The sequence below is a fragment of the Crotalus tigris genome, unplaced genomic scaffold (assembly GCF_016545835.1).
Source record: "Crotalus tigris isolate CLP2741 ecotype Arizona unplaced genomic scaffold, ASM1654583v1 scf7180000020990.9691751010:1144802, whole genome shotgun sequence".
Taxonomy (NCBI): Eukaryota; Metazoa; Chordata; class Lepidosauria; order Squamata; family Viperidae; genus Crotalus; species Crotalus tigris.
In genome coordinates this window covers 1,026,869-1,049,989 of record NW_024098300.1, presented here as the reverse complement: position 1 = coordinate 1,049,989, position 23,121 = coordinate 1,026,869, and the positions used below count along the sequence as shown (strand labels likewise).

Genomic DNA, 23,121 nt, shown 5'->3' with positions numbered 1-23,121 from the left:
ATTACGGAAGGAAGGACGGACAAGGAGGGAGGGAGGGAGGGAGGGAGGGAGGAAAGAAAGAATGAAAGAAAGAAAGAAAGAAAGAAAGAAAGAAAGAAAGAAAGAAAGAAAAAGAAAGAAAGAAAGAAAGAAAGAAAGAAAGAAAGAAAGAAAGAAAGAAAGAAAGAAAATAGATTCTACTATAACTCATGTGCTCATCCAGAGGGAGCAAATCAATTTATGGCAAAACCTGCAAAAACTGATTTCCCCAAACATCACTTTCTGAAGCAGTTCCAGGTCCTCACCTTGCCTTGAAGATGAAGGTTATTGTTGAGATATTCACGCACCTCTTCATCAGTGTCTTTCTGCAGAAAAGGAGAGCATTCGCATGAACAAAGTAACCAAGAAACAATTCTAGAAAAAACAAGGGTTTATCCCTTCTGAAATACACCATCAGTTGTGATTTTTGTTTCTGAACATTTGTGTTCCTTGACTGATAGGACTTTGGGACTGGTGTCCTTGGTGGCAGGACAGAAAGCGCTGAAATCAAAGAGAGAACTTGAGGAGGAACATGGTCAGTGTGATCCTGTGTGTCTGTGCTTCTGTTTGTGTGTCCTTTGCAGCTTCTCTAGCCTCCCTCAACTAGGAAATTGCATGCCCATTTCACGCTCTCTCAATCATCTGCGTTGCCTTGTTTACTCTCTCCAGCTCCACAGTTAAGTGGACCTTTCAACATTGCTTCAGTTTTAGGCAACCAAGGTCAACATGGTCAACAGTTGGAAATCTTGGGAGTCTTTGCCAATTGTCTCCTCCCTGATTTTCTTGGCAGTCCCCACCCCAGGTTCCTCACCAAGGCATAACGTATCTTGGCCATGCTGATCAGCTCTTGGTCAGTTGGGGAACACATGTTCAGGCCGATGGGAAGCATCTTCTTCAGCGTGGCCACGATGAGGGACGTGTGGACAGAATAGCGGTCCCCTCGGCGCTTCTTCTTGTGCCGTTCCTGATCCGAGCCACCTGACTGGGAGAGGAAGACCAAAGTCAGCCTGGTGAGAAGGGAGGCTGGGCCACTCAGGTTGTCCTCTGGCATGCCAACAGCTTGACCGGGCAAAAGCTTTAATGACCAAGCACTGCTTCCGACATGGGGATTCCATGACTTGGTGAGAAAGCTGGACCAGGTCCTCTCTCAAGAGAAGATGGGAAGGTGGAAGAGAAGAAGCTGTGAAAACTAGGGCAGGGAGGTCCAACCTTGTCTACTTGAAGACCTGTGGACTTCAACTCCCGGAATTCTCCAACCAGCATGTTGAAGTTGGAAATCCACAGGTCTTCAAATAGACAAGGTTGGACACCTATGATCTAGTGGATCAAAGTGACAATCCAGACACCTGCTGCCTCTAATATTCAGGAATCTGGGATCGACCACTCTTGCTTCCAAGACCATCTGTCAGGAGCGCGTGGATCAAAATCTCATTCCATGCATTAGCTTTTTGATCCACCAACCTGGAGACAGAAAGGAAGACTTTGACTGGACTTTGGAAGTGATGGTGCACATGCAGAGGTTATCTCTGGATAGGAGAAGGGACTTCTCAGGATGGGAAGGGGGCGGGTGTTAGGAAGTGTAGAGAGGACCCATTTGGGAGAACTGGAGGAGAGACATGGAGTTGCAGGGCTAGGAATGTGGAATTAAAATGAGTCACCCAGAGGCAATTGCTGGTAAAGGGAATTATTGGACATTTTAGCAGGATCTGTGGAAGTGTTCCTGTTAAGAGATCAGAGGTGGCCGCATGGTGTGGTCAAAAAATTCAAGATGGCGGCTGCCATGATCCAATCCAAACTGCTTGGTTTTTTTTTCTGTGATGCATCTAAAGCAGATGTTGGATCACACCATCATGGACACCAATTTGATTTTTTTTTTAAACCACATCCTACATTAGGGGCGGGCAATTAATTTTCCCAAGGGGCCACATGACAGCCTGTTATGGAGGGCCGAACCAAGAGGGCTATGAGGTGCACAGGCAGGCATGCATGCACATCTGTAAATTGAAAAAAAAAACCAACAACCCAGCAGTTGCCTTCAAAAATTAAAAGCACACGGACCGGACAGAGACAGCCAAAAGGCCGGATGTAGCCTGGGGGCCATAAAATGCCCAGGTCTGCCCCACAGACTTGGCGATGGAAAGGAGATTCTGAACTTTATTGTGTAGACCTTTCTGGCTTGGCGGACTGGCAGAGGGGGCAGTGGTGGGGTGGGGGAGAGAGGGGATGGTTTCACGCACAAGCTCACCCACCAATTCTGCAGCCCGGTTGGGATCCAAGTGAAATGAAGTCACTTGGGCCCATCAAGACGACAAGACACACAGTTCCAGCACCTTTGCCCACTAAACAGCCAGCCTTTCAAAACAGCCTCGCTAACCTCTACGCATAACTGCACACAAGCACGGTGGGCAGGCGGGGAGAGGAGGGGGCGTGAGCAGGCAACCTCTGTTCTCCCCACCCCACCCCTAGAGAGTGGCAGGGCAGGATGATGGGCTCTGGGGCGCACAGGGAAGAGAAGAGGACCAAGGAGTTGGACTGAGATTAGGAGAAGGATTCCCAAGGCATGGTGGGAGTTAAGGAACATCTTTTTTTAGTACTTGGTTTGGGAGACTTCGGGACAAACTGGTTAGTGAGGAGGAGGAGGAGGAGGAGAAGGAGGAGGAGGAAAAGGACACGCTGTAACATGTCAGGACTATTCCAGAGCATGGCTGCCCGCTTCAACACGACGGGAGTAACTGGGCGATTGACAGTCAGAAGACGCCACCCATCGCATGTCTGATGCGTTGCGGCTAGACCCGCACAAAGCTACAGCACTTTTGTCACCCTCCATGCAGCCGCAGCCCCTTCCCTTCCTCCCGGCCCCGATGACTGTGCAATGACCCCCTCGCCCACTTCTAAACAGGGAGGGAGTGAAGGGTTGCGGCAGAGATACCCATTGCTCCATGCTGCCTTGACCCTTTGGGCCAGTGGAACAGCTATGGTTTTGCTAACCTGGCTTTCTTCCGACTAAACCCACATGTGGAGAGGGGAGAAAAGGAAGACAAGACAGGAGAAAGACAAGGTTAGAGGAGGCAACATCCCCTGCCTCTCTGTTATTCAGAGGAAGGACTCAAAACAAGAATCACCTGCCCAGAACTTGGTGGATCTAAGATCCTATGAATGCTCCCATCACCCAGATGTTGGTTTCTCCCCCTCCCCCTGCAAGCAACATCTGGTCAGTTGATCCAAGGAGAATATTTGTAGCTCAAGTTTGAACGGTGAGGTCCTTGGTGCTCTCTGAGCTTGGCTAGATGTTCTTGCAGACGTTTTGCCACCCAACTCGGGAACATCATCAATGCTAGAAGAAAAAAGTGGGGTTTATAAGCAGAGGGCAAACCCCACTCCCTTCTAGCACTGATGATGTCGCCTACTTGGGTGATGAAATGTCTGCAAGAAAAGAACCAAGCTCGGAGTGCGCCAATTCATCCAAAGTATCTGAAATGCTCAAACACAATGATTAATTCTCACCCTATCCTGCCATTTTTTCCTTCCCAAAGGTAGAAAGGGCGGGAAAAAAGCATGTTTCTAGTTCTTGTTAGTTGTGAGAGGATCAAGAACAGGCAAACGAGATGGATGGGAAAATCCTTGACTGAGGAAGGCGTCTAGATACTTCGTGATTTGGAGACACCCTACATTGCCCTTTGCTCCTTCATATCTCCTGTTCTCCACCAGGATACGTTTTCAGGACAACTTTTAGGATGCTGTGAAAGGATCAACAGGGACCTGGATATGTATGTGATGAGACAGGGCGACTGGGAAGAAAGGAACAGATCTGATGGATTCAAAAGATCAGGCTGAGCTCTGGACTCAGGACAAAATGTATGGCCAGTAAGAGCTGACCAGGAAGAGGTTTAGGTGTTTCTTTTATTGTGAGCCAGCTAGAGCAAGGCTCTCCAACCTTGGCAACTTTAAGACATGTGGGCTTCAACTCCCAGAATTCCTCAGCTAGCAGAAAAGCCTGAGGTAAAATCCTGTGGGGGTACAACTTTTCTTCTAAAAAAATGATTTTATAGTTTCACAAGGAATCATCACCATTAGCTAAGGACAATGTTTCCAAACCTACAACTTTTAAGACGAGTGGACTTCAACTCCCAGAATTCCTCAGCTAGCAGAAAAGCCTGAGGTAAAATCCTGTGGGGGTACAACTTTTCTTCTAAAAAAATGATTTTATAGTTTCATAAGGAATCATCACCATCAGCTAAGGACAATGTTTCCAAACCTGCAACTTTAAGACGTGTGGACTTCAACTCCCAGAATTCCTCAGCTAGCAGAAAAACCTGAGGTAAAATCCTGTGGGGCTACAACTTTTCTTCTAAAAAAATGATTTGATGGTTTCACAAGGAATCATCACCATTAGCTAAGGACAATGTTTCCAAAACTGCAACTTTAAGATGTGTGGACTTCAACTCCCAGAATTCCTCAGCTAGCAGAAAAGCCTGAGGTAAAATCCTGTGGGGGTACAACTTTTCTTCTAAAAAAAATGATTTTATAGTTTCACAAGGAATCATCACCATTAGCTAAGGACAATGTTTCCAAACCTGCAACTTTAAGACATGTAGACTTCAACTCCCAGAATTCCCCAGCCAGCCATGCTGGCTAGGGAATTCTGGGAGTTGAGGTCCACACGTCTTAAAATTGCCAAGGTTGGAGACCCCCTGACCTAGAGGCTTAGGAGAGGGTAGCACAGCAATTATTATAAATATATAAGTAACCAAGCAAATAGTTAAAAAGGAAATCAGGAAAGAGAACATTAGGCCTCCACAGTGACGACATCGGAGAGAGGAAGGGCATCTCACAAGGAAAGAAAAAGAGCTGTGCTCTGTGAAACCTCATTTTACTGGACCTGAATGCAGCGGACTTTGCATACCACCGAATCTAATTCCCATTGGGATTTACCCTATTTGCATGTTGCAATTGACCTACGTGGCGCCATTGGCATCCACTGACATCGTTTGTGCGCCTTGCCCTTGTTTCTGTAAATTGTAACGGACACTATCGCCACGCAAACGATGTCGATGGACATAACAGATGTTCTTGCACGGTAACACTGTCCACACAAATGATGTAAATCCCTGCATTTGTTATACGCTCGAGTTGAGTAAAGGTTCCTGAATAACAGACACATTTTCTTTCCCACCGTTTGTGGCATTAAAAGAGGTTTTGTTGTACTGTTCTCTCACTTCATGTCCCTTAACAGAGGAATCTAATAAGAAAAGACCAGTATGGTTACACCTGCAAGTTAAATGTTTAGAAAATGAGCAGTTAAGCCAAGGCCACTTAGTAAGTTTACAGCTGTCCTGAGACCTGAAATCCTGCAGCCCTCGGATGCTTCCTGTCCACCTGGAGCTCAACAGTGGTTGGGTCCAAGTCCCTTTCCCTACTGAGACGGTACTACGGCTTCAAGGATGGCAAGAGCCACCAAGAAAGACACCCACCCACTGCCTTCTCCCCAGCTGAAGGAGGAGACCCCCAACAACCTTCTCACCTTGGACATTTTGCTTTTGCTGTCGGCTGTCAGGAAGGACATGTTGTTGATTTCATTCTGAACAACAAAGTTCTGCTCTTCTCGCTTAAAGTTCTGCAGGAAGAAAGAAGAATCGGAGGGGAGATTTCTGTAAGGGGCTCAACCTCATACATGTGGGCCATGTTACCTACAGAATTGTCTTTGTTGCATTGTATCGTCCCGCTGGTCAGGCAGGCTATGTTGAGGACCCCGTCAGTTAACGAATTCCGAATGGGGGGGGGTCCAGGAGGAGAGCCTACTCTGCCGTTGCCCCAGCCCTGTGGAATATTCACCCTCCTGGCCTTCCAAAAAGGAGTTACATTAAGACGAGAAGCAACGGATGGGAACTAATCAAGGAAAGAAGCAACCTAGAACTAAGGAGAAATTTCTTGATAGTGAGAACAATTAATCAGTAGGAAGACTTGCCTCCAGAAGTTGTGGGTGCTCCAACACTGGAGGTTTTTAAGAAGAGACTGGACAACCATTTGTCTGGAACGGGATAGGGTTTCCTGCCTGAGCAGGGGGTTGGACTAGAAGACCTCCAAGGTGCCTTCCAGCTCTGTTATTCTATTCTATTCTATTCTATTCTATTCTATTCTATTCTATTCTATTCTATTCTATGCTATGCTATTCTATTCTATTCTCCATTCATATTCTATTCTATATTTCTATTCTATTCTCTATTCATATTCTATTCTGTAATTCTCTTTTCTCTTCTCTTCTATTCTGTATGTCTATTCTATTCCATTCCATTCTATTCTTCTACTTCATTCCATTATTCTATTCTATTCTATTCTGTAATTCTCTTTTCTCTTCTCTTCTCTTCTCTTCTATTCTGTATGTCTATTCTATTCCATTCCATTCTATTCTATTCTTCTACTTCATTCCATTATTCTATTCTATTCTATTCTATTCTATTCTATTCTATTCTATTCTATTCTATTCTATCCTATCCTTAATTTCTTATCCCATTCCATTCTACTCTATTCTTAATTTCTTATCCCAATACATTCCATTCAATTTTTATCCTCTTCCATTCCATTCCATTCTTATTTGTAATTCTATTTTACTCTACACTCTATTCTCTCCTCTCCTCTCCTCTCCTCTTCTATTCTATCCTTATTCTATTCCATTCCATTTTATTCTTCTACACAGGTGGGGCCTCATAATCAAAAGACAAGGAGCAGCTCTTCGCCTTTTCTTCTGCAACATCTTCAGTGGAGAGGAAACTTGGAAATGAACCCACAAGCCTGCCACTCTGCTACCCCAAAGCTGACTCACGTGGGACTTGGACCAATAAATAAAGATTTCCCCAATCATCCGGAACAGCTCCTCAGCATCCGAGTTGGGCTCGGTCAACCAGTGGGCCCTGCAGATGCAAAAGGAGTGGTTGGTGAGCACCTTCGTTCACTTCCCACGGTTCATGGGATCTACCCTGCAGAAACTCATTAGGTGGCAAGTTGCAATCTGCACCTAGGTGTGCGCGTGGAGGTTTTTTGCTTTGTTTTGTTTTGCAAACTCTTATATTACCTGCTGTTGTCCACGTAGCGGATGAGCAAGGGGTACAGGGCGTAGAGGTCGCGACACAGCACCGAAAACTCATCACGGATCAGGAGCTCCGTGTCCTCCGATTCGGACTTGGCCTCCAGCCGCAGCTGCTCCTCCTCGGCCACGACTTTCCCAGACCGCTTCTTCAGCTTCTCCATGGTGGGGATGAAGTGGGAGCGAAGCAGTTCGGGCTTGGCCTTGCTGACAATGGGCTGAGCAAAGACTGTGCAGAGGAGAGCCTCCTCAGTCAGGCGCAAGCTACCTGTCTCCAAGTCTAAGTTAGAGGTCTCTCCAATAATTCAAGAGGGCTTGGAAACCTCTGGACTTTGAACTGCTTATGGGTCCTGGTAGTTCTAAACTTACGACCACAGCTGACCCCAAATTACATGATAGCTATATTCCAGTATTTGAGGGGCTGTCACAAAGAAGAGGGAGATTAACTTATTTTCCAAGGCAAGACAAGAAAAAATGGACGGAAACTCATCAAGGAGAGAAGCAACCTGGAACTAAGGAGAAACTTCCTGACAGGGAGGACAATTAACCAGTGGAACAACCTGCCTCCAGAAGCGGTTAATGCTCCAACACTGGAAGTTTTTAAGAAGAGACTGGACAGTCGCTTGCCTGAAATAGTATAGGGCAGTGGTTCTCAATCTTTTTAATGCCGCGACCCCCAACCGGTCGTAAGTCGAGGACTACTCAACTGGTGCAGCACCGTTTGCAGAATGGGACTTTTGGCGGGCTCAGCAGGGCAGAGACAGCCTGGACACTTCCTATTGGCTTTTGAAAGCCAATAGAATGAGACTCTATTCAAGAGAGTCTGTTCTATTGGCTTTCAAAAGCCCATAGAATGAAAGGGAGTAGCATAGCTAAGGAAAAGGGGGAAAAAATGGCGGACTGCGTTGTTTGGCGACCCCCGTGAAATGGTCGTTTGACCCCAAATGGGGTCCCGACCCACAGGTTGAGAACCACTGGTATAGGGTCTCCTGCTTGAGCAGGGGGTTGGACTAGAAGACCTTCAAGGTCCCTTTCAGCTCTACTCTGATTGATTATTATGCTGTGATGGTCATAAAGGCGCGAGCCTGTCCTAACTCACTTTTTTCAATGCTGTTGTCACTTTAAGAGTGCTAAACAAATCCTGGGAGCTGAAGTCCACAGGTCTTACAATGGCCAAGGTTGGACACCCAGGCCTAACATGTCCTGCAAACATCACCATGACAGTTCAAGGCTTAGCACAACATGTGAAGGCAGATTGGGAGGGGGGAATCCTTAAACCCTTTGCTTAGTTTGATAACTTATTCTGCTATTTCTCCCCGGAGCAAAATCTGATTCCACTTTTGAAGAAAGAAACGCCTCAATCCCGCCACCCAGGCTCCCTTCGTACCAGCCAACCGCTTCATCCAAGAAGCTTCGTCTATGCCAAGGTTGTTGACGATGATCTTCAGGATGTTTCCCAGCAGGGTGTTGAGCTGGTCCGAAGTCACTTCGGTGCACCACGGACCCTGCGCGATGGTCTCCGAACCTCGTTCCCACCAACGGGGCAAGTAGTTACAAAGCATCGGCAGGGTGACCTCTATCACGTGGGGCATTTCAGTATAGCGAGCCCCTGACTCCGCCAGCCCGTTGATGTCCTTCATCAGCTTCTCCAGCACTGGGATGTCTGGACACATCTCCTCCACACAGTTTGGTAGGCCTAAGACTAAGGGTGGAAGACAGGCGTGTTACATTTCTGGAGGTCTGGGGGGGGGAGTGCTAAATTCAGAGACAGCGTCTCTTCTGGGATGTATCCAGATCCCAGCCACTAGACCAGTGGTTCTCAACCTTTTTAATGCCGTGACCCCCCAACCGGTCGTAAGTCAAGGACTACTCAACCGGTCGTAAGTCGAGGACTACTCAACTGGTGCAGCACTGTTTGCAGAATGGGACTTTTGGCGGGCTCAGCCGGACAGAGACAGCCTGGACAATTCCTATGGGCTTTTAAAAGCCAATCAAATTAGACTCTATTCAAGAGAGTCTATTCGATTGGCTTTCAAAAGCCAATAGAATAAAAGGGAGTAGCACAGCTAAGGAAAAGGGGGGAAAAATGGCGGACTGCGTTGTTTGGCAACCCCCGTGAAATGGTCCTTCGACCCCAAATGGGGTTCCGACCCCCAGGTTGAGAACCAGTGCACTAGAATGACCATGTCAGAAAAGCAAAAAAGGTAAGATTGCAACGCTTACAGGTGGTCCTCGACTTACGACGGATATTGGATCGGAAATCTGTTCCTAAGTGGAGGCACCACACAACCGGACCTGATTTTCTGATCATTTTTATAGCAATTAAACAAATCAGGCAGTTGTAATCTGAATCACTGATGGTTAAGTGAATCCCATGGTCGTAAATCCAAATCCATTTTCAAGTCAAGGACTATCTGTATACATGTGTGTGTGCAAGGCCTTCCTGAAGACGTCTAAATTCTAGTACAAGGGTGGGCAACTATGCCTCCTTATGACATGTGGATTTCAACTCCCAAAATTCCTGAGCCAGCGTAGAATTCTGGGAGTTGAAGTCCACAGGTCATAAATGGGCCATCGTGGCCCACCTGGGCTCTAGCAGCACTTAGTAAAAAGGTCTAATTCAGGGGTCTTCAAACTTGGCCCTTTTATGACTTGTGGATTTCAACTCCCAGAATTCCTCAGCCAGGCGTGCCTGGCTGAGGAATTCTGGGAGTTGGTCCACAAGTCATAAAAGAGCCAAGTTTGAAGACCCCTGGTCTAACTTTTTCAAAAAGGGGAAAAAAAAGGATTGAAAATGATGACTGAGGACAGGAGTAAAAAAAGGGGAGGGTCTAGATCAGTGGTGGCGAACCTATGGCATGGGTGCCAGAGGTGGCACTCAGAGCTCTCTCTGTGGGCACGCGCACCGTCGCCCCAGTCCTAGGCCGTCAGCTGGGTTTTATAAAACTTTTTCGCTTTAGGCCTCCGCTGCCGTGTGCAAAAAAAAAAAAAAAGGTTCAATCAATCAGTCAATTTCAACTTCTCGTGGAAAAAAAATCTTGCAAAGTTGGAATTGATTGATTGAACTTTTTAGTCCCACCCAGCCTGCCGTTACCACCGCAGCCACACCCAGCCAATGGGCCACACCCAGCCAATGGGCCACACCCACCCGGCACCCGACGATGCCTAAGTTGGTTTTGGGTTGCAGTTTGCGCACTCGGTCTCTAAAAGGTTCGCCATCCCTGGTCTAGATGGACATTAACCCTCTGCCCAATAAGGAAGGGAAGAAAATTGGAGGAAACGTTAAGGCGGAAGAGGATCATGGTCCTTCTCTTGTACTCACTGGCTCGCTCTCTTGGGGACTTGGTGGTGTAAACCGAGTAAGGATTGTATTCGTTCAGATGGGGCTCCAGGAAAGCCACGGGCATTGCCGCTGCCAGCCGTGCCAAGCATTCTCCAAGTTGGGGCCTCTGCCTGCAGAGAGGGACAAGAGACCAAGTTATAATTCATGCTGCGGAAGAGAAGCTGTGCTGAAGAAATACCTAATGTTATATTACATATATATTAGATACCGAGTACCTAATCATTATTCTCTCCAAACCACAGTTGTACTTGAAAAATCTGTTGGTTCATGAATGCCTACAGCAGGGGTCCTCAAACTTGGTCACTTTAAGACTTGTGGACTTCATCTCCCAGAATTCCACAGGTCTTAAAGTGGACAGGTTTGAGGACCCCTGGCCTACAGCGTTGGTCATTCTGCAAGCTAACTCTGGAGGGTGGTGCCATTCCATCTGGAGAGAAGGAAGGACCTCTGGGAAGATTGGACATAAAGAAGGCTTAATGTGCCACTTCTGCCATCCTTCCAGTTCTGTGTCAAAGCCCTACTCATCCCCAGGCTGGAGGACAGACGTGTCAGGCGAAGAAACCAGGACAACTTCATGCCAAAGCAGTTTCTTTATTGTTGATCACCCAATTTACAAGAATCTTACCAGACTGGCTTGGGAAGCAGCAGATAAACCTTCTAGTCTAGGCCAAACCAGACCAGACCAGACTAGACCAAATGTTCTTCAACATTCCCACTCATTTTCACTCTGTGTTCCATTTGTGTCAGTTTCAGCAACCAGAACTACTCATCAATAGGTCATGTTTATGCTGTTTGTGGCTGCGTCATGACTCCAAGCTATGCTCTCGCTTGACCCCTCCCTCCAGTCTAGCTAGCTATTCCCCTACCTCTTGGCTCCATCTCACCGCAAAGGGTCTATATCTTTCCAGCTGAACCCAATCTTGCCTTTGTGCTCACCTCTCCACATACGGATTTTTGGTTGTTCCCAGGGAGTAGATACTGCACAGAATTCGGTAACAGGAGACCTGGACATCATCCACTGAAGGAGCACAAAAGAAAGAAAAGAAAAGAAAAGAAAAGAGAAGAGAAGAGAAGAGAAGAAGAGAAGGGAAGGGAAGAGAGAGGAAGGAAGGAAGGAAGGAAGGAAGGAAGGAAGGGAGAAAGAGAGAGGGAGAGGAAGAGAGAGAGAGAGAGAAAGAGAGACAGACAGACAGACTGAACAATGGGAGCCATGCAACTTCTCCATCCTCCTTTGATGTCAGGAGATGCTCCCGTGTTCTCACTCCTCCAAAACCTTCTCCCAAAGTCTTTTGGCGTTTAGACCCGGCCTCCACCATTCCTGGGCTAGATGGGCGGCATTCTCACGCCCTCCTCGTTTCAGAGCCTGCTCAGCCCACCCTCCCTTCTCCTGCCCTACTCACATATGACATCATCCCCAAACTGGTGCTGGGCAATGTGCTCAAAGAGGGAGGTCAGGACGGGCAGCAGGGCCACGGTGGTGTAGGTGATGTTCTGCCCCACGCCCTTGACCTGAGTGTGGGATTGGGACACTTTGCCGAGCTTGAGGTTCTCCACCATCTTCTCGATGTCATCAGAGGCACTTTCGAAGAACGAACGCAGTCCTGCCTTGACAATTTCAGGGCCTGATTTCATGACTGTTCTATAGGAGACGGTGGGGGGAGGGAATAATAATCAGTACCTATTATTATTATTATTATGGATCATCGCAGTCAGCCAGATGTTCAGACTGGATTTGGCATTTTGTCTACCTATCGAGTCCTTACCCAGGACCTGGGATAGGCAGATGTGGATGTTGGATGGTATTACAGGTATCGTCGCAGGATGGAAGCAGTTCCTAGCAAGGCTGCCTTTTGCAATTGACTAATAGCGAATTTGTCAATGCCAATGGTGTTCAAATGCTGCTCCAGTTGTTTTGGGATTGCACCCAAGGAGCCTATCACTATTGGTACTACCCTTGCTTGCTTTTGCCACAGTTTTTCTATTTCTATTTGTAGGTCTTTGTATTTTGTTATCTTCTCCAGTTCTTTCTCGTCTATTCTGCTGTCTCCAGGCACTGCCACGTCCACTATCCAGACTTTTTTGTCATCATTATTATTATTATTAAAGTTGCCTCGTGGAAAAGCACCTTTGGGACAATCATGACCTGGATGACAGAGACTCTCCATAGATAGAGGAAGCCTGCTCACCTGGCATCCAAGGAGCGACCCAGAATGTGGAGGCAGTTCACCACAGCACCCGCATCGGTACCTGAAGGAAGAGGATCCAACGGGTGGATTTAGAACCCCGTGAGAAGCGATGGGGGGACTGGGCAGGAGAAACTTGGCCTCAGGGCTGGAGCAGCAGGAAAATTGGTTTGGGAATAGAGCTGAACCAATGTCAGGGAAGTCAAGATGCGGAACTGAGAGCAGTGCAGGCGGAGTTTAGCCCCACTGACAGGTAGAAGGGGATGGAACAGGTGGGCCGAGCCCCTTCCTAGTCCCAGAAAGCAGGAGCAGAGAGAGGGAGGCTTACCAAAGAGAGAGACCCGGTGCCTGACCAGGGCTGCCAGTTTGCAGAAAAGGCTGAAAGGAGGAAAGGAAAAGAACAGAGGATGAAAAAGGTCCCTCCTCACAAGCTGAGGACGTACCACGGGGCAAAGCGGCAGAGGCAGCATCTCTTTAAAGCAGGGGTGTCAAACTCAATTTCACTGAAGGCTGCATCAGCATTGCGGTTGCTCTGGGGGGGGTGTGGCCAGAGTGGGTGAGGCCTACTGGGTGGGCGTGGATGGAGTGGGTGTGGCCTACTGGGTGGGCGTACCCAGTTCTACATCATTCGTGTCAAGGGTGCCTGTGGGGGCCTGGGCAGGTGTGGGACAGATCTGAGGGTCTCTGGCAGAAGGGGGTGGGACCGGCGTAAGTGCCAAGGCATGGTCCACCGGGGCAAATGCCAAGATGGCCACCACAAAATTGTAAATTGGTTCCCTCTCGGCCGACCTGGGCCAGGGCCAAGGCAGCAGGGGCCGTTCCCTCACTGTTTCCAGGATGGCTTCGCGGACCACATGAAACCACTTCGCGGGCTGCATCCGGCCCCCGGGCCTTATGTTTGACATGTCTGCTTTAAAGGCTGCAGGGCTCGTTCACACCTGCCACCAGCCGCTGCTGGGGTTGCCTAGCCAGTCCTCACCTGGTTATCATCTCTTTCTCTTTGTTGGAAGCGTGGCCTCCACTGCCCAGGACCTTGGCCGGGGTGGACAGGAAGTAGAGGCAGTGGTTGTTGAAGTACTGGTTGATGAGGGGCAGCAGGATCTGAAAAGGGAATGCAAATGACTCGTGGGAAGGAGACTGGGGACACCTCCCCCCCCCGCCCTCGAGGGCTTGGACTAAGAAAGGAGAGGAATTTCAAGGAACTTCTCCAGAAGTTGCTTTCAGGCCCTGTTTTTTCAGTCAAAGCCAAACACTTCAGCAGCTGATGGACCTTGGAGGGTATGCACTCTTCTCTTGAAGGGGCTGCATCCTTCTCTGCTATTGGAAGGTGTATGTATGTCTATATATTATGTTAAATGTTTTCCGGTGAAACGGGTCTAATAGAACACCTGGTCTGCCCAAATAGAGGCTGGACTGGGGCTGGAAAGCAAAAGTAATATTTGGCCAGACCAGGTGTTCTATTAGACCCGTTTCACCGGAAAACTTTTAACACGTATCCTCCCTGGTACAGCTGACAGAAGTGCGGAGAACCTGTGGCCTAGAGGTTAATATAGCTGCCTAACGTGCAAGCAGCCCAGGTTCGAATCTCAGAAGGGTATGGCTAGCTGATGAGAGCGAAATAGTTCAAAATAGCTATACTAGTCTTCCTTTAATTCTTTGTCGACAAAATCTAAATTTAACACACATCTCTCTCTCTCTCTCTCTCTCTTTGTGTGTGTGTGTGTGTGTGTGTGTGTGTGTGTGTATGTATCCATCCTCTTCTTGACCCAACAGTAGCATGAAATCAATAAAAATACAAAGGCAGGTTTACCTTGGCGAAGAACTTGATCTCCTGTTCATGTGGGGACTTTTCTACTCGTCCACTGCTCACCACAGCCTCTGGAGCAGGGGAAAAAAAAAAAAAGATCAGGAAATAAATCCTCCAAGAAATACAAAAAGTTTACTTAAACTGGCTTAGACTATAACAACAGAATTCTGAAATCTGGGCAGCCTATCTCCTGCTTTCCCTCTGATGCCAAAGAGACTCAAGGCTTGGCAATCTTGAGTTTCTTTCTCACAAGGTCTTGTCTTCCCAGGTGGAATTCATGTTTTACTGCAGTGTTCGGAGGCTGCAGTTGGTTCAGAATGCAGCCGCGAGAGCGATTGTGGGCGCGCCAAGGTACGCTCACGTGTCACCTATCCTCCTCGAGCTGCACTGGCTTCCTGTGGGTCTCCGGATGCAATTCAAGGTATTGGTTATCACCTTTAAAGCCCTTCATGGCATAGGGCCAGGTTACTTACAGGACTGCATACTGCCGCACAGCTCCCAGAGACCGGTGAGGTCCCACAGATTGGGCCTCCTTCAGGTCCCGTCGGCCAGACAATGTCGGCTGGCGGGCCCTCGGGGAAGGGCCTTTTCTGTGGTGGCTCCGACCTGGTGGAATCAACTTCCCCCCGAGGTTCAAACAACTCCCACCCTGCCGGCCTTTAAGAAAGCCATTTAAACTCTCCTGTTCCGGAAGGCCTGGGGCTGATGTCCCCGGGGGGGCCGGGACATGATCGGACTTGCGGTATGATTGAATTATTTTATTGTTTTATTCTCGATGATTGTTTTAATTTTGTACGCCGCCCTAAGTCCTTTGGGATTGGGCGGCATATAAATCAATCAATCAATTAAATAAATAATGGCTCTTACATTCCTTTTTCAAGGTCAACTCTGCAGCGCTCTACAACCTTACCCTGTGACTCTGCTTGGATTGACTAAAATTGGCACCGTGTGACCTCTGACCACAGGTGAGATGATCTCAAGGGAACCCAAGGCAGAACTAAAATTTTCCGACCATATTTGACTATGGGATCCAAGCAGCCCAGCAATGGCTTCTTATCTGGTTTTCCCACTATCAGAATGGAGAAAGGAACTCGGAGATTGTATCTCAAATGCTTCTGGATCAGACCCTGTTCCCTGTCCAGCAGTATAAATTAAGAAGGTAGGATTCTGGATTCCAAGCCTCCTTCTATCTTCCCACTTTCCATCTCCCTCTCCCAGGAAATCGTGAGTTAATACTATGGGGCCCAGCTTCCAGGAGCTTGCTAAGGAGAGCAAGAGGACAGCTCTTACCCAGATGGGCGATGAACTCTTGGGAGATGTCCATCCATTTCAGCAGCTGCTGCAGGAATCCAAAAGCGAAGCGTTTCTCAATGGATGAAGTGTCCAGTTCCATGTCCTTCAGACCCCTGGGAGAAATGATGGAATTTGGATTCAGGCGGGTGACAGAAGATTGTGTGCCAAGGTTTTAAAAGAGGCAACGCTAGAAAACACCCAGGGCAAGACAGGAAATTGCTAAAGATTCCTCCTTTAAAGATGGTTGGTTTGGTTTTGCTTTAGTTCTCTAGGATGATGATGGTGATGTTATCCATTCAGTTGTGTCCAATTCTTGGCCAGGCCTCCCCACATCTTCTGATCTTACACTACTTCTTTGAAGTGTTCTATGCTCTTTGATAGTTGTCCATGAATGAAGGACCAATGCCAATTAGGTTTAGAATTACATTTATTATCACAGCTACAGTAACAGAATCTTATAAGTCTGAATGTGTGTCCCACTTCCTCACTGTATCTTTGTGTGAACTAGGGAGGGCTTTTGCTTGATTACTATCTTGGTCTAGGCTAAACCCCTCTTATCTAACCACTGAATGTCAGGGATGAAACTTTGGCAGCTACCTTCCTCTGCGTTTCAACTTGCATTCTGATTAAGGGAGTGGGAGGTGTTACTTTCCAGTGAGTAAATGGAGAAATGAAACTTCTTCAATTCAGCTACAGACCGTGGGAGCTTGAAGCCTTGTCAAGGACACCAGAACAGGTGTGGATTTGAAGCAGATGGTTCCCATAACAAAGTGGATTTGTTGATATGGATTACATAAGACATTGGGGGTTTGGCTGGGAAAACCATTGTTTAAGTCTATGAATTGGTGGGGGAACCTCAGACTTAGTTTTGCTTCAATGTAACCAAGCAATGTATTCAGTAAACAGTAAGATTTTCGGAAATGGAAATTAATCTGGAGTTTTATTTGGATTTTCCAACTGGATGTTGACATTGAATTGATACTGATTATTCCTCCTGTCCTCAAGGCCATTCTCCATGTCCTCTACAGGAAGAGACCACAAAACCCTTTCCCAGGAATTCTCAAATGCCCAAAATACATGGGAATACTTCCCCAGTCCTTTGCTTGCTCAGTAGTCACTTAAACCTAAGTGCAGCCCAGACCCAGAGGAAAAAAACCCTTGATTAATACATTAAAATCAATTAACATCTTAGAAAAATAAAGAGCCTCTAAACTAAAAGGTCTTCAACATGCAGGCATCTTAATCCCTGTACATTCAAAACAGCAGAGGAATTGATTTATTTTAAAAACAACTTCAAGAAGAGAATCTTTGTTGCTCAAGGTTGGATTGTGCGGCCTTTGGTGTTGAACTTGGTGGCCTTTTTTTTTTTGCAGATGTTTCTTTACCAAACTAGGTAACATCATCAGTGTTAGAAGGGAGTGAGGTTTGTGGAGAGGAAGAGGAGGAGAAAGGAAGGAGGACGACTGTGTGGTCCTCGGCACGCTCTGAGCTTGGTTGTTTTCTTGCAGACATTTCATTACCAAACTAGGGAACATCATCAGTGCAACTATGATAAGACACTCTATTTCAGCCACCCCGTTTTTAACTCCTTCTATACTTACCGAGTCACTGCATAGCCCTGAAGCTGTAAGAATTTAAGCAACTCCTGAGCTTTTTCACGGTCCCGAGCCTTCTCTTTGGCCGTCAGCGTATCATACGGCACCAGCAAGGGGTGGGTTCCACCTCCTTAGAGGAAAAGAGAAAGCAGGTAAGCTATTTCCCTGCAGGGGCAATAAAAAAAGAGAACGTCAGTCTCCTTCAAAAGGCTCAGAAGCTCACCTTTGCTCTCCAGCTCTAATTTCTTCTTGCGTCCCCAGGTGTTGTGATAGTTCTCAGCCAGTTGCTCTGCCATGGCCTGTGAAAAGAGAACCGAGATTAGCTGGGTGGATAAGAAGGACCCTGTCATGGCCAACCGAGCCCTAATTTACATAGAGGAGGAGGAGGAGGAGGAGGAGGAGGAGGAGGAGAACGACTATGACATCCTTGTTGTTCTCTGAGCTTGGCTGTTTTCTTGCAGACATTTTATTACCCAACTAGGTAACATCATCAGTGTGAGGAGGAGGAGGAGGAGGAGGTGGTGGTGGTGGTGGTGGAGGAGAACGACTATGACATCCTTGTTGCTCTCTGAGCTTGGCTGTTTTCTTGCAGACATTTTATTACTTAACTAGGTAACATCATCAGTGTGAGGAGGAGGAGGACGACGACTGTGGGGTCCTTGGTGCTCTCCGAGCTTGGAGGTTTTCTTGCAGACGTTTCATGACCCAATTAGGGAACATCATCAGTGCCAGAAGGGAGTGGGTTCACACTGTTTATATACAACGCAGAAAGATCTCAACTTTTTGGCGGTTGTGCTGCTACTTTTCAGGGTCACCTTGAGGTCTACGTTTATTGGGTTATTTCTTCTGACTAGAAATTATTCCTTCCCTACTTGTTGGCAGGTCATCGATACTTGTGAGGCCAGACTTTCTCACCTGTAATTCCCTGGAAAGGGTCACTGCAGACAGATCTATTGGCTGAGGGTTGTAACCATGGCTGGGGTCGTAGGCCTGAAGGAAAACAGAGAATGAGGCATGTTTAACATCCATTGTCCCCATCCTTCTCATTTTCCTAGCTAGCTCTCCCCGATCACGTCCTCCAGATTCCCAAGTCTACTGCCTGTTCATTTTTTAAAATTTTTATTTCATTTTTATATGTGGAATCCTTGGTGCTCTCCGAGCTTGGCTGTGTTCTTTTATATGTGGAATCCTTGGTGCTCTCCGAGCTTGGCTTGTGTTCTTGGCTTGTGTGCTTTGCACAGCTTGGCTGTGTTCACGACCCACCTAGGGAACCTCATCAGTGCTAGAAGGGAGTGTTTCTATACACCACAATTCTCCGTTTCTATACAACGCAGCAAGATCTAGACTTAGTGTCTGAGGAGGCCCTTTTGTCGGTTGTGGTACTGCTTTTCAGGATAACCCTGCTGTTTACATCTGACGGGCGAGCGGCGCATTGTGCAGAAAAGCCTGAGGTAAAATCCTGTGAAGGTACAACTTCTAAAAAAACTGTTTTTATAGTTTCACAAGGACCCATCACCATTAGCTAAGGACAATGTTTCCAAACCTGACAACTTTTAAGACGTGTGGACTTCAACTCCCAGAATTCCCCAGCCAGCCATGCTGAATGGGGAATTCTGGGAGTTGAAGTCCACACGTCTTAAAGTTGTCAGGTTTGAGAAACACCGACCTAGAGTAAAGTGTGCACTTGGAAACACTCGAGTGGTAGCTGAGACAGGAAAAAGACCGTACAGACAGGGAAAATGGATGCCAAGGACTTTTCTAGAAAGCAACCTGGGCTGTCTGAGAGATTTTGCGGGTTTTCTTCTTCTCCGTTTTCTCCTCGTCGCCCTCGCGGGCTTTCTCCATCATCCACTCCCAAGCAATCATGGCCTTCAGAGATTCTTTGATGGGCCACCGGTAAATTTCCTTATCCTGTCGGAAGGAAAACAAGAGACAGGTGACAAGACGATCTTCTTCCAGAAAGGCCTCCCGATGCCACCTTCGCCTTCCCCTCCCGCTTGGACTTGAGGAATCGTGCAATCTTTGCGCCCGCTGACGGCGGGAGGAATGGGGGTGAAGGAACTCTACCTTTTCAGAGAAGGTCTTATAAGGACGCAGCATAGGATTTGTCTTGGCCTGCTCATCAACCGCCTCCCCAAAGGTCCAGTTATTCTGAATCTGTGGGAAAAGGAGACTGTGAGACATAGCAGTTAAAAACCAGGAGACTGGGAGTTTTAGTCCCGCCTTAGGCATAAAAGCCAGCTGGGTGACTTTGGGCCAATCACCAGGAGACCGGGAGTTCTAGTCCCGCCTTAGGCATAAAAGCCAGCTGGGTGACCTTGGGCCAATCACCAGGAGACTGGGAGTTCTAGTCCCACCTTAGGCATAAAAGCCAGCTGGGTGACTTTGAGCCAATCATCAGGAGACTGGGAGTTCTAGTCCCGCCTTAGGCATAAAAGCCAGCTGGGTGACTTTGGGCCAATCACCAGGAGACTGGGAGTTCTAGTCCCACCTTAGGCATAAAAGCCAGCTGGTTGACTTTGGGCCAATCACCAGAAGACCGGGAGTTCAGGTCCCGCCTTAGGCATAAAAGCTGGCTGGGTGACTTTGGGCCAATCACCAGGAGACCGGGCGTTCTAGTCCCGCCTTAGGCATAAAAGCCAGCTGGATGACCTTGGGCCGGTCCCTCAGTCCAACTCACTTTACAGTTTACAGGGATGTTGTTGTGGGGAAAATAGGAGGAGGAAAGCCTAGGAAGTATGTTCACCGCCTTGAGTTATTTATAAAAACAATAAAGGTGGGATATATATCTGCTCTTCTATGCCCAACCAGGAAGCAGGAAGTACTTGCCGGGGACACCAGGAAGCCACCAGATGAGACCTCAGGGAACCAGAGAGGTTGTGTGATTGTGTGACAGGTGCCTTACCTTGTCAAAGGCCCACTTCTCATGTGTGTACTCAGCATACTTGTTGATGAAAGAGTCCAGCTTCTCGGGAATGATGACACTAAGAAAAGGAGGAAGAGAAGGAAGTTTGGAGGGGCAGGAAGGGGTGTTTGGATATGTCTGCTGCCTTGGGGTATTTGTAAAAATAATAAAGATGGGATACAAATAAATAAACAATAAATACATGGACAGTTATTGCACCTAATTGCTTTAATCTGGCAAGATTCTGTCTACAGGCAAGTGACAATAAACTACTCCATGTGTCGTTCCTGATTCTAGGGCCTGACAGGCTAGCAGGGGAAGAGCCTGTTTGAAGGAGGCAGTGGACATTTCTTTGCTAGGGAGGGGTGGGTTAAAGAGAGGGTGGATGGCCAGCTCCAGAAGTAACCACTTGCACTGGACAATGGGAATATCCTTCCCAACCCTGCTGTCTACAGTAGAAAATTACTTTACAAACCACGGGGATAAGAAAGACATTCTAAGCATCTTGATGCAAAATTTGGCCAGTCAGATTGTCCCCTGTAAACACACTCACTTTAGTGTTTCCACTGGCTTGGGGTCGAAGTTGCCCTCGGCATCCACCGAAGCCTTCTTTTCAGTTTTCGAAGAATAGCTGGCGTCCACGTAGTCTGGAGGAATGGCACCAGCGATGGCACACAAGCAGGGCATGGCCAGCTTATACAGATCGGGGTCAAATTTCTGAACGTCAGGGGAAGAACAGGAAGACCGAAAAGATGCTCAGTCGGGCAATATCGTCCGTTGCTCCCTCCCTCCCCCCGAGAAGATTTTTGTTGTGGTTGTTTTTCAGAACTCCACTATCGTTTTATTTATTTATTTATTTATGAGACTTATATACCTCTTTAAGCGCAAGCACTCTCTGTTTTCAATAATGCTTCCCATCAGACGCCTAGAGCTCAACATTAATTGCCGAGAGTTTGATGGCACCCAATCACACAGACGAAGGAAGTTGCCCAGAAGGAAAGCAAACTCCAAACGCCTTCCCTACGCTGGCTGGGGAATTCTGGAAGTTGGAAGTCCACGCAACTTCAAGTTGTTGAGCTTGAGAAATACTGCTCCTAGACCAGTGGTTCTCAACCTGTGGGTCGGGACCCCATTTGGGGTCGAACGACCATGTCACGGGGGTCGCCAAACAACGCAGTCCGCCGTTTTTTTTCCCCTTTTCCTTAGCTGTGCTCCTCCCTTTTATTCTATTGGCTTTTGAAAGCCAATCGAATAGACTCTCTTGAATAGAGTCTAATTCTATTGGCTTTCAAAAGCCCATAGGAATTGTCCAGGCTGTCTCTGCCCTGCTGAGCCCGCCAAAAGCCCCGTTCTGCAAACGGTGCTGCACCCGTTGAGTAGTCCTTGACTTACGACCAGTTGAGTAGTCCTTGACTTACGACCGGTTGGGGGGTCACGGCATTAAAAAGGTTGAGAACCACTGTCCTAGACTTAGCTGAAGTTCCCACGTTAGGAGGAGAGTACTTATTCTGGAAGCCCACTTGGAACTACCTCCATAACAAGTGGGTCCAGGCCAATCTCTTTGCTTTCAAATATAGGAAAAAGATGATCTGCGTAATGCTCAGAGGTGCTCTCCATTCTAAACAACCTCTTGTTCAGTGTTTGTCAACTTTGGTGACTTGAAGAAGATTGGACTTCAACTCCCAGAATTCCCCAGCCAGCCAACTTCCTGGGAGTTGAAGCCCACACATTTTCGAGCTGCCAAAGTTGAGAAACGCTGCTCTTTTCGAGCTTTTCTCAGTTCCTATCCAGTTGCCCATAAATGGACGCAAATGTTGACCTTCTAGAAGGGGAGATGTTGCTTCCACAGCATTGCAGATCTGGATTTTGGCTGATCTCAAAGCCCCTACTTGAGGTCAAGGATAAGCCCACGGCTCACCTTATGGGACAATGACTCAAATATGCCCCAGAAGAGTTTCCGTGTCAGGTGAAGCTCCTCCTCTGAGCTGACCCCATAGTTGGCCCAACCGGTAGGAAGGCAGTAGTACTTCCAGCAACGCTCGTAATGATTAGTCAACAGCTGGATGGAGAACAGGAAAAAGAACATGTCGTAAGCCGGAAGGCCATATATAGTCACAATGAGGCTGGGGAAGGCTACAGCAGACAATGGGAAAAAAATGGAAAAAAGGTCTAAGCTAACAACAGCCAAGCATTGGATGTTGGCCTGTTGTGGCAACGCATTGGCTAATACCTTACCTAATATGGTCACATGGCAATGGTTTCTTACCTTGAGAGGCATTTTGGCAAATTCGTTGAGGATGGGAACGTCAAAAACTAGCCGGCGGAGAAGATGCTGGAGCATGGAAGGCCTTATATACCTTTGAAGAACAAGCCGGACAATGAGTAAGCGAAGTCAAAAAGGTATTATATTCAAGAACGATCTGTCCACCCAGTTTCTCCTTCTGGTTGGTGGTTCAGTTGCCTCCAGATGATGCTACCGTAGGTCTAAATGGCAGACTTTCATGTGGTGGCCACGTTACATTGTTTCCCATCACTTCCTGTGTTCCTCGCTAAGATTTTCAATTTTTAAAAAATATCCTTATTGGTTAAGGACGGAATAAACAGAATAGCTTCCTAATATCTTTTAAGTAGAAAATTTTGGAGGCCCCCATCTGGAAGGAATTTAAGGAGAAAGGGGGAAGGAAAGTTGTATGAATGATCATTGGAAGTTCTCATTTCAAGGGCTAAGCTTACTCAGAAGAAACTGCTACAGTGTTGGAATGTCGGAGCTGATCCATAAATTCTTGATTCAGGCGTGAAAGACCAGGTCCAAATGTGAAGGTCCAATTAAACTATTTGATTGCTAAACTGCCTATGCACAGGAAACTTCTCAACTAATGGCTAGCACTTGCTTAGA

At 47.3% G+C, this 23,121-nt stretch overlaps 1 protein-coding gene across 12 annotated transcripts in view; it reads right to left on the bottom strand.

Moving 5' to 3' along the window:
• RYR1 (ryanodine receptor 1) overlaps window positions 1-23,121 on the bottom strand; it is a 123,074-nt gene that overhangs the window by 39,432 nt on the left and 60,521 nt on the right. For 7 of the 12 annotated variants that reach the window (XM_039369222.1, XM_039369227.1, XM_039369226.1 and 4 more), the window contains 24 exons: window positions 22,492-22,582; window positions 22,144-22,284; window positions 20,779-20,942; window positions 20,226-20,304; window positions 19,388-19,477; window positions 19,091-19,231; window positions 18,236-18,310; window positions 17,544-17,619; window positions 17,327-17,450; window positions 15,723-15,838; window positions 14,436-14,503; window positions 13,605-13,726; window positions 12,954-13,003; window positions 12,629-12,689; window positions 11,843-12,081; window positions 11,379-11,460; window positions 10,422-10,552; window positions 8,487-8,801; window positions 7,088-7,328; window positions 6,839-6,926; window positions 5,540-5,632; window positions 3,007-3,021; window positions 830-1,000; window positions 285-344 (listed from right to left, as the gene is read on the bottom strand). In XM_039369222.1, coding sequence (XP_039225156.1) covers window positions 285-344; window positions 830-1,000; window positions 3,007-3,021; window positions 5,540-5,632; window positions 6,839-6,926; window positions 7,088-7,328; window positions 8,487-8,801; window positions 10,422-10,552; window positions 11,379-11,460; window positions 11,843-12,081; window positions 12,629-12,689; window positions 12,954-13,003; window positions 13,605-13,726; window positions 14,436-14,503; window positions 15,723-15,838; window positions 17,327-17,450; window positions 17,544-17,619; window positions 18,236-18,310; window positions 19,091-19,231; window positions 19,388-19,477; window positions 20,226-20,304; window positions 20,779-20,942; window positions 22,144-22,284; window positions 22,492-22,582 — 2,833 coding nt within the window. The remainder of the gene's footprint in view (window positions 1-284; window positions 345-829; window positions 1,001-3,006; window positions 3,022-5,539; window positions 5,633-6,838; window positions 6,927-7,087; window positions 7,329-8,486; window positions 8,802-10,421; window positions 10,553-11,378; window positions 11,461-11,842; window positions 12,082-12,628; window positions 12,690-12,953; window positions 13,004-13,604; window positions 13,727-14,435; window positions 14,504-15,722; window positions 15,839-17,326; window positions 17,451-17,543; window positions 17,620-18,235; window positions 18,311-19,090; window positions 19,232-19,387; window positions 19,478-20,225; window positions 20,305-20,778; window positions 20,943-22,143; window positions 22,285-22,491; window positions 22,583-23,121) is intronic. The other 5 variants (XM_039369225.1, XM_039369228.1, XM_039369231.1 and 2 more) reach the window with 1 other exon arrangement.